General features: G+C 45.7%; 1 protein-coding gene across 1 annotated transcript; it reads left to right on the top strand.

Annotated features, from left to right (window-relative positions):
• Positions 1-6,033: 6,033 nt before the first annotated feature.
• On the top strand, positions 6,034-7,005 carry LOC147494565 (uncharacterized). Its single transcript, XM_086568174.1, has one exon. The coding sequence runs from the start codon at positions 6,034-6,036 to the stop codon at positions 7,003-7,005; it is 972 nt and encodes a 323-aa protein (XP_086424300.1).
• Positions 7,006-11,303: the final 4,298 nt, after the last annotated feature.

Genomic DNA, 11,303 nt, shown 5'->3' with positions numbered 1-11,303 from the left:
ACACACTAGTTTGTGCCTTCTTCAAAGGCCTATCCCAACACCATAAGGAAACTTTAGATATCATGAACGGAGGTAATTTCTTAAGTAAATGAGCCACAGATGCATATAACTTCTTAGATAATCAATCCAAAAAAAGTAACAATTGGCGAGGTAATGATTACTCCCGCTCCATCCCTTCTACTTCTATAGTTAAGGCAGCTAGTATGTTTGAGGTTAAACAAAATCCTGAACTTAGAATTTTAATTGAATCCCTCACTCGAAAGGTCGATGCCCTCTCTGTCCATAAACAATAAGCGAAACCCACTCCTGTCATGAACATAAACACTGATCCATGTAATATCTATTTTAATCCCAACTATACCAATTCCTTTTGTCCTTTACTCTACGGTCCACCTCAACTACAAATCGTAGATAATTACACTTTCACTAACCCTAACACACAATGGATGCATAACACTAATAATAATCAACAAAAACAACCTACACCTTCATGCTTTAATTATCAAAATGTTAGGCCCACTACAGACTTCCACTAATTTAACTAACATCTAGGAAAAGGACATTTAGGTGACCAAAACAGAAGTTTAGTGCACATACCTCAGTACAATCAAAATCATAACATAAACACTCAACAAACCTTAGTCCCAGTCAACCCTCCTATTATCGCACAACCGGCTAACCTTAATGGGCGGAGTACTCCCAAAATATAGAATACAAATATGAAGTACACCAAACATAGAGGGTCAGTCCTCACAAACAGGGTCTTGTAGAAGAGTTTTTTCTACAGCAAGTGAACGTAATGCGTGAAAATGTTTTAAGTGTTGGTCATTTACTTGAAAGGTATTGTTGTCCTTAGGATTTACCAAGGTAATTACCCCTTAAGGAATGACATCGGTAACCAAAAAAGGTCCGAACCAACGTATTTTTAATTTACCAGGAAAAATATGTAAACGTGAGTTATATAGCAAAACCTTTTGACCAAGATCAAACTCTTTACGCAAAATATGTTTATCATGAATATGTTTCATGTTAGCTTTATAATCATTCGCTAAATCGTAAGAATCGCTACGGATTTCTTCAAGATCATTTAATTGCAATTTGCACTTGACACCAGCGGCGTTAATGTTGAAATTAAAACTTTTAACAGCCCATAGGGCATGGTATTCCAACTTAACAGGCAAGTGACAAGGTTTATCAAAAACTAAGCGGTAAGGGGACATACCAATAGGTGTTTTAAAAGTCATTTGATATTCCCACAAAGCATCTGTTAGGTGCTTAGACCAGTCTTTCCTATCAGGATTAATTGTCGTTTCTAAAATCATTTTAATTTCTCTATTGGACACCTCTACTTGACCACTAGTTTGTGGGTGATACGGAGTCGCCACCTTATGGGTAACTCCATATTTCTTGACTAAAGCTTCAATAACTCTATTACAAAAATATTTTCCTCCATCACTAATGATGGCTTTAGGTACGCTGAAACGCGAGATGATATACTCCTTCATAAACAATACTATAGTTTTATGATCATTATTATGACAAGCCATGACTTCAATCCATTTAGAAACGTAGTCTACATCTACAAGAATATAAATGAAACCATGCGAAACAGAAAATGGGCCCATGAAATCAATACCCCAGACATCAAAAATCTCTACTATAAGAATGGGATTTAAGGACATTATATTACGTTGAGTAATACGCCCAAGTTGTTGACATCTAATACACGCTGCGCGCTTTGCAGTGTGCATGGGCATCTTGAAACAAGGTCGGCCAATAAAAACCACATTGAAAAACTTTGGCGGCAGTTTTCTTTCCACTAAAATGACCCCCGCATGATTGTTCATGGCAGAAGGATAAGACTTCATTGTGCTCCCACTGGGGAATGCAATGACAAATTATCTGTTCCACACAATACTTAAAAATGTAAGGTTCATCCCAGTAGTAAAACTTACCTTTGGCCAAAACTCTCTTGCGTTCATTCCTTGTCCATATCTCAAGAATGATTTTAGACACTAAAAAATTAACAATGCCTGCATACCAAGGTGCAGAAAAAATTGAATAAAGATGTTCATCCGGAAAAGAGTTAGATATCGATTCAGAATCATTGTCATCCTCATTAGCTAACCTAGATAAGTGATCTGCAACTACATGTTTAGCTCCTTTTTTATCCTTAATTTATAAGGTAAATTCAGTTAGGAGAAGAATCCAAAGGATCAATCTCTGTTTAGCATCCTTCTTCGCAAGAAGATACCTAAGCGCGCGCGGCATGGTCTATATAGACGATAGTTGTGGAACCAACTAAGTAGGGACGGAAGTTATCTAAGGCATAGACAACATCTATAAATTCCTTATTAGTAGTAGTGTAATTACGTTGAGCATCATTTAAGGTTTTACTAGCATAAAAAATAACATAAGACTTATTATCTAACTTCTGTCCTAGCACAGCACAAACAGCATAATCACTAGCATCACACATAAGTTCAAAAGGTTTTGACCAGTCTGGTGGTTGTATGATAGGTGTAGAGGTTAAAGCAACTTTTAAAGTTTCAAAAGCCTGTTTGCAGTCATGATTAAAATAAAAAAAATGACAACTTTTAAAAGCAATTATGTTAAAGGCTTAGCTATTTTTGAAAAATCTTTTATGAAACATCTGTAGAAACCTGCATGGCCTAGAAAGGCTCTAATATCACGAACAGTCTGTGGTATAGGCAGAGACACTATTTTATCTATTTTAGCTTTATCTACTTCTATTCTATTTTTAGAAACAATATGTCTTAAAATTATGCCTTTAGTGACCATAAAATGACATTTTTCCCAGTTTACGACTAAGTTCTTTTCCTGACACTGTTTCAAAACTTTAGAAAGATTTAAAAGACAATCTTCAAAGGAATGACTATGAATGGAAAAATCATCCATAAATACTTCCATGAATTTCTCCACCATGTCACTAAAATATGCAGCATACACGCTGGAAAATATCAGGTGCATTACAAAGGCCAAAGGGCATTCTTTTATATGCATACATACCAAAGGAACATGTGAATGTAGTCTTCTCTTGATCATTAGGGTCAATAATAATCTGAAAATAGCTAGTGTAACCATCTAAAAAACAATAGTAAGCATGGCAGGTTAGACGTTCAAGCATTTGGTCGACAAAGGGTAAAGGAAAGTGATCCTTTCGTGTCATAGCATTAAGTTTTCTATAATCAATATAAATCCGCCACATTATAGGAACTCGGGTGGAAACTAACTCTCCATCGGCATTACGAATGACTGTAACACCTAATTTCTTAAGGACTACATGAACTGGGCTCACCCATTCACTATCTGAGATGGGGTATATAATGCAAGCATTGAGTAATCTCAAAACTTCCGCTCTAACTACCTCTTTATTGGCATGGTTCAAACGATGTTGTAGCTTGCGGGAGGTTTTTGTATTATCCTCCAAATGTATTCAATGTTTGCATACGCTAGGGTCAATACCCTTAATGTCGTCTAAAGACCAAGCAATCGCAGAACGATGTTCACGAATAACCCTAATCAAATTTGCCTCTTCAGTAACATATAACTGAGATGATATAATAATCGGATGAGTGCCATCCGGATCAAGATGAATGTACTTTAACTCGGCGGGAAGAGGTTTAAGCTCAGGGGTGGTAGGAGTGGGAATGAGGGATTCAGGAGTGTCTTCCTCCTCTATAATGCAGATTTGTTCAAGAATGAGTTCTTCAAACTCAGGAGATAGATCATGGATAGGAGTAGATTCTAAGAGGGAATGTACTTCTTGGATGTAAGAATCCTCGGTACTGCCAAAAGAAAGAAATTGGTTGCATCTGATTATCTGGAAAAGTTTTGTTAAAAAAATCTTGAGCGAGACTTTCTATCATGCTAATTTTGCCATCTATAGTCGTGTCTGGTGTCTGTTGCATCATCTTAAAAACATTTACCTCAACAGCAAGGTTTCCAAAGGAAATGGACATCGAACCATCGTGGCAATTAATGTGGACATTGGCACTTGCCAAGAAAAGACGCCCTAAGATGATAGGAACAGAGTCATGAGCGACTTCTGTGTCTAGAATGACAAAATTGGCTGGGTAATAGAAGTCTTGAACTTTATCAAGAATATTTTCAACTACGCCCTTAGGATACTTAATCGAACTATTGGCTAACTGCAAAGTCATTTTAGTCGGTTTTAGATTGTGTATACCTAGTTGTTTATAAAGGTAAAATGAGAGTAAATTAACACTAGCCCCTAGATCTAGAAGAGCAGTTGTGGTGAAAGTATCGCCTAAGGTGCATTATACAGTGAGACGACCAGGGTCCTTGTAGTTAACGATTCTGTTGTGCTCAATTGAAGAGGGAAATTGTTCCATTAAAAAGGCTTCTTTAGGTATGTTTGTTTTCCTCTTTGTGGTGCACAAATCTTTTAGAAACTTAGCGTGTTTTGGAAGACGTTTTATAGCTTCGAGAAAAGGTAGGTTTATAGTTAAATTTTTGAAAACTTTCCTAATGTCATCAAAATTATCGTCCTTTTTTAACATAGCTAGTCTCTGGGGAAATTGTAGTTTTTCTCTATGTAGTGGTAGTATGGGGGGCCCAAAGGATCCAAGAAAAGATGCGTCCGAGTTAATGAAAGGTAGCATGCCGCGGAGCACTGGATCGGGGCTAGGTCACGTGGTCGCAGTATGGAAACCCTACACGCGTAGAGAAGGAGACCGCGAGATGGAGGGACAGGTGGAGGGCCCGGATGAAGAAAGGAAAGGATATAAAGAGGAAGTGAAGGGAAGAGAAGGGGGAGGCAGCCATCAGAAAAAGAGGGGAGAATAGTGTCTGGAGAGAGAGAACAGTGAGAGGAAAGAGATTGGAACTACAACAAGTGTCTGAGGGTTAGGGGTTGGTTCTTGTAGTAGAGAAAGGGTTCTAACATTTGGCGCCGTCTGTGGGGACGAAGGAATGGCACCAAAGAAGGCGGTGGGTAGACCTCGGAAGGTAAAAGTCCTAGAACAAATGCCAGAAGCGGCAGTGGAGGAAGGGGAAGAGCGAGGGGAAGGAAGGGGAGAAGAAGAAGTTCGACTTATATGCGGGAGGAGATTGAAAGGCTGAGGGAAGAAAATGAGGGGCTGAGGAGAGAAAGAGAAAGGAGTGAGGAGGAGTCCGGGGAAGAGACAAGGGAGGAATCGGAGAACGAAAGGGTGGAAGAGGAGGAGGAATAGGGCCCGACTCTGGTGGACAACCCAGTGACATGATTAACGATGGAGCAAGTCCAACAAATGATTAACAACGACCGGGAGGCGAATCTGCTGCAAACGAAAGTTCAGACGGGCGCGGCCAGTCAGGTGGTGGCGGGACTGAACCGCAACCCGCTGGCAGATGCGATATGGACTTCTGAGGTGCCAAAATGTTTCAATCAGCCAAGGTTTGAGAGATATGACGGAACGGGAGACCCGGCAGATCACATCCATCACTTCCGGCAACAGATCCCTCTCTGGCAAGAGGCGAAGTACGATGGTCTGCGGTGTATGATGTTCCCGGCTAGTCTTAAAGGAGGGGCTTCCGACTGGTACTATCGGTTGCCGTCAAGGAGCATAACCAATTTCCAAGAGTTGGAGCAAGCCTTTGTTGATCACTTTATACATCGGGGAGAGGGTGGTAGATATCGCGGCCTTGTTTAATGTCGGACAAAGGTCCGCCCGAATCACCGTCGAGTACCTATGTCGCCTTCAAAGCGGAAACACTTAAAGTAGAAAATCTGGATGAGAGGGCGGTAATAATAGCGTTCGAGAGGAGGCTGCGACCGACGCGCGTACATCGGTCCGTGGGCAAAGAATGAGATTGCGACATTGCACGAGCTCTATCCGCGTGTAGAAAGTATATCGAATCTGAGGACACTATGCGAGAAAAGACTCAAAGAGAGGAGCTAAAGGCGCTGGCCGGTAGAAAAAAGGAAGGGCCTTGCGGAAGAAGGAGGGAGAAGAAAGAGGTGGGGAAAGGCATCGCGGTAAGACACCGCGGTTGGAGAGGGGGAGAGAAATGGCACGCAGGGAGCAGAGGGAGAGAAAGCCATACCGCGAGGTGGAACAAGTGCCCCTGGCGAGACCGTTGAACGAGATACTGCCGTTGATAAAGAATGTGCCGGGATATGAAGGTCCGCGAACATTTCCTGCCGAAATGCCTAACAAGCCATACTGCGAATATCACCAGGTGCACAACCATGGAACAAACGACTGCTATGGTTTAAAATGGTTGGTTCAGAGATTAGTTGAGAGGGGAGTGATGAGGGAGTTCGTAACGGAACCACAGAATAGGGAGCCGGTGCCCAATGCGGGAAGAATATTGGGGACCATAAACGTTATCTTCAGTGGGGAAGCACTGAGTCACAATGACCACCGGGATAAGGTCAGGAGGACAGCGAGCATTCAACAAGTTAATGAGGCCCGCCGAGGGCAGAGTTACGGCACGGGGCTAAGGAAAGGGGAAGAGGGGATTACATTCTCCAATGCAGATCTCCGAACCGTGGATACCCCGCATGAAGATGCGCTAGTCATCACTGTAGCGATGGGTAATTATGTGGTCAAAAGAGTCCTGATTGACTGTGGCAGCGCCGTGGATTTGTTGTTTAAGGGAGCCCTTGAGGAGATGGGGATGGACCCGGGGCAACTAAGGCCCCCGCGGACTAGTTTGTATGGGTTCAATGGGAGCGTCATGGAGCCTATGGGTGAACTTTTGCTGCCAGTGACAACGGGGCCGGTGACGGTGTTCTCGAGATTTATGGTGGTGGACTCCCAATCCCAGTACAACGCGATCTTAGGGAGGAGATGGATACATGAGATGAGAGCGGTGCCCTCGACTTATTATCAGGTCATACGCTTCCCTACCCCTACGGGAACATACGAGGTCCGCGGAGATCAGGTGGCCTCCAAGAACAACCACCATAACACCATTAAGAGGATGTCCCGTGAACCGGGGTGTGGATCGGCGAATCCGAGGAAGAGGTCGGCATAGCAATTACAGTGCGGGGCCGTGGAGGGGGAGGAAGAGGTCGCGATGGTTCCGAAGACTTTAGATGAAACAGAAGTAGTGGATCTGGGAGAGGGCGGAGATGGGAAGTGGACGTCGATTGGATCGAGGCTGACGAGCGAGTGGAAGGCTAAGTTGGTGCAATGTTTGGTGGAGAATAGGGACGTGTTCGCATGGGGAATAGAGGATGTTACGGGCTTGGATCCGGGATTCGCATGTCATCGCCTACATATGAGGGAGGACGCGAAGCCGGTGAGACAAAAGATGAAGGGAATGAGGTCTAAATACGCGGAAGGAATCCGGGAAGAGGTTGTCAGGCTAAAGAATGTCGAGATCATAAGAGAGGTGGAGTTCACGGAGTGGCTGTCCAATATAGTCGCGGTCCCAAAGAAAAATGGGAAGGTGCGAATGTGTGTCGACTTCATGGACGTGAACCTGGAGTGTCCGAAAGATAGTTATCCTATGCCGCGAGTGGACGAATTGGTAGACAGAATGGCGGGCTTCAGAATATTCTCATTTATGGATGCGTCCATGGGGTACAACCAGGTTGCGATGTATGGTCCTGATCAGGAGAAGACATCATTCGTGGTAGAAGGAGGCACATACTGCTATACGAGGATGCCATTCGGGTTGAAAAATGCGGGGGCTACATTCCAGCGGTTGGGAGAGAAAATGTTTGAGGGCAAGATCCGACGGGGCATTGAGATATACATCGATGATATGGTGGAAAAAAGCATGTCAGAATTAGAGCACCTGGAGGGGTTGAGGGAGACATTCCAGATACTGCGGGTCCACAACCTGAAACTTAACCCTGAGAAATGCACATTTGGAGTCACCACAGGGAAATTTCTGGGGTACATCGTGACGCAGCGGGGAATCGAGGCAAACCCCGAACAGATAAGATCGCTGATGGAGATGTCGCCGCCCATGAGACGATGAAAGGAGGTCTGGCGTTGGCGGTAGAGTCGCGGCTCTCAACAGTTTATCTCAAAGTCATCCGACAAATGTAGGCCATCAGATCGATCGGGCTGAGGAACACACCACAGATTTCAAATGGACAAAGTCGTGCGAAGAGGCATTCCGGGCTTAAGAGTTATTTAGAGGAGACAACCGTTCTTTGTCGCGGCCGGTGGGTGAAAAACTATTTTTGTACTTGGGGTCACAGATACGCGATCGGCTCAGTCCTCTCGTTAGGTAGTAGATAAAATAGAAAGACCGGTACTACTTCGAGCAAGACCCTATTAGGCGCAGAGACTAGGTACAATGGTCGAGTAGAGAAATCACATACAGCCTTGGTGTTCTCGGCCCTGAAGCTGAAGCCCTATTTCGAAGCCCATGCAGTAATCGTGGTGACTAACTTGCCCCTCAAGCAAGCTCTGAGGGCTGAAAAATCAAGGAGGATGCTGAAATGGGCCGTGATGCTTAGTTCATATGAGATTCAGTATCAAGTCAGGACAGCCGGGCGAATTCTCGAGCGATGGCGGAATTCTTGGCCGAGTTCCCTGCAGAGGATCCCACATGGGGGGAGGAGATGGTTTTGGAGCCCGAGAGAGAGGAGGAACTGGATTGTCTAAACCCCTGGGATGTGAGGAATGGTTGGAGGGTGTTTACTGATGGATCGCCAATGATCTTGGGTGCGAATAAAGCGTGGTAATCGGGTCACTCCGGAAAACAATAGGTTAGAGCGGACGATGAAATTGGGCTTTGCAGCATCAAATAACGAGGCGGAGTATGAAGCTGTGATCGCGGGCATGAGAATGGCGGTAGAGTTGGGCGTCAGAGAACTCACCGTATACTCCGACTCCAATCTGGTGGTATGCCAGGCGAATGGGGGATTTGCGGCTCGGTGTCCTAGAATGGCAAGGTATTTGGGGGTCCTACGGGCTTGGGCCTCAAAGTTCAACCAAATCCGATTCATCCATCTGAACCGTGGGGAGAACCGCCATGCCGATGCTCTAGCTTACGTGGCCGCCGCCATTCCAGGATCTGAGGAAAGGACAATTGAGATAAGGAAATTGAGCAGGCCGAGTACCGAGGAAAAGTTAGAGGTAATGATCACGACGGAGGGTGATGATGGATGGATGGGTCCGTTCAAACAGTTCTTGGAGGGGGTCGAGGTCAAAGACCCTAAAGAAAGGCGGAGATTGGAACAGGCGTCTCGGAGGTACACACTGATTCGAGGAGAATTATATAGAAGGAACTTCAGCGGGCCTTTATTGAAATGTTTGGGGCCAAAGCTGGCTCAAGAGGTGCTCAGTGAGCTTCACGAAGGAGACTGCAGGAGTCATTCAGCGGGCCGGACAACGGTACACCGGTTGTTAACACAAGGTTACTTTTGGCCGCACATGAAAAGAGATGTTGTAGAGTTTTCCAGGAAGTGCGAGAAATGTCAAAGATTCTCTCAACTAATATGGGCCTAGCCGAGCCGCTGCACTGTGTGTCGAGTCCGTGGCCATTTGCAATGTGGGCCCTCGACATAATGGGGCCGCTGCCAATGGCCCGAGGTAAGAGGAGGTTCCTGTTGGTCGCGACAGACCACTTTACAAAGTGGATTGAAGCCGTGCCCCTGCAAGTGGTAAAGGAAGCCCAAGTAATTAAATTCTTGTGGGAGAATATCATTTACCGCTTCGGGTTGCCGTATGCTATCGTTGCAGATAATGGATCGCGCCTTTCACGGGATCGAGTTAAAGAGCTTTGCAGCTATCATGTGAAGCAGGGGTTCTCGGCCCCGTACAACCCCGAGGGCAATGGGCAGGCGGAGTCCTCCAACAAGACCATACTAAACAATCTCAAGAGAAAGTTGGAAAGCAAGAAGGGGGCCTGGGCCGACGAACTCAACCATGTACTATGGGCATATCGAACGACTCCGCGGACCACTACCAAGGAGACTCCCTTCTCTTTAGCATATGGTGTTGAGGCCGTGATACCAACAGAACTGGTGGCAGCTACTACTAGAACCTCAGCCATCGAGGATGGATCAAACTGGGGCATCCTAGCCAGAGATATGAATCTAGCTGAAGAAAGAAAAGACACCGCTACAAGATCCGACTAGAAAGAGTACCATCATCGCCACCCAACGGCAAAGATACAACAAGAGGGTGAAGCCTAGGAGCTTTAAGGTGGGAGACCTGGTACTGCGGCGGGTAACCCCCAACACCAAGAAGGTGAGCGAGGGAAAGCTGGGTCCGACATGGGAGGGGCCTTACGTGGTGATTGAGGTGGGGGGGGGGGGTCAGGCACCTACAGGTTGCGAACCTTGGATGGGAGAGCTGTTGAAAAACCGTGGAATGTAAGGCTGTTAAAGAAATTTCATGAGTAAATGTAATGGGGAGTGGCTGTAAACCACATGAGCTAGTTGTACATATATAAAACTTTAGCACTTTTGAGATGGTTAATGTCGCGTGAATTTTTACGCCTTGAGTAGAGGAACGGAAGGGGAGAGCCTTCCGAGGGGCGAAAGTCTAAAACTCGGTCGGGGCAAAAGAGTGTCCACGATGGGTGCGAGATCTCAGGCGAGCCGGGGCGAGAGGAGTCGCCCCGGACACAATATGAGATGCCGGCAAGGGGAAGCGAAGAGGCTTCCTCTGCCCGCGGACAAGGGGTCCGACATGAGTATAGGTCAAGGACGTGGTCCCGACCTAAACAGGGGGCAAAGGGAGCGAGTTTCCCGACCAAACGGGAGGAGACGATGATAGAGGATCATTACCACTAAAGTCATGCAAACATTAGATACCGACAAGGACACTTGGGAATTACAGAGACGAAATATTTGGTATATCCATAATCAGTTATCCTCAACCAAAGAAAGTAAAAATAAAACGAAAAGTATCAGAAACACTGCAAATAGTATCAAAGAAGCCTGGCCAGGGCACAAAACAGGCCATTTCAAGCAGAACACACTTAAACATTTTCCTGGATCATCGACTCGGCTTCCTCGGGCGGCATCCGCGCAGCAACGCGTCTATCACCCCGGCCACTATGACAAATGACATCATCGATCATCGACAAAACAGATTCCGGAAGGGGCGCCACCACCTCTGGAGGGGGAACCACGGTTGGGGCTTCAGGGAGAAGTCGCCCTTCCTTGATAAGCCGCTCATGCTCCTCCTTAATCTTTTTGGCCACCCTCTTGTCGGCGGCACCGGTGATCCCGAGCTCATCCATGTCGGTGTCCCGCTCTTTTATGGAAGCGCCGCCATTTCAGCCTGGTGCTTCTCAAAGAGGGAAGCCAGGGCGGCAGTATGCTGAGCCAGGAGGGTTTCCCGCTGATTACTCAGGCGGTC

The sequence above is a fragment of the Coptis chinensis genome, chromosome 6, assembly GCF_015680905.1.
Source record: "Coptis chinensis isolate HL-2020 chromosome 6, ASM1568090v1, whole genome shotgun sequence".
Taxonomy (NCBI): Eukaryota; Viridiplantae; Streptophyta; class Magnoliopsida; order Ranunculales; family Ranunculaceae; genus Coptis; species Coptis chinensis.
Note: the sequence above shows the minus strand (reverse complement) of the source record. Positions and strands in the feature narration are given on the sequence as shown.

What these genes read in the sequence shown, in the direction of transcription:
- LOC147494565 (XM_086568174.1), top strand. Translation starts at nt 6,034, where the DNA reads ATGGCACGCAGGGAGCAGAGGGAGAGAAAGCCATACCGCGAGGTGGAA.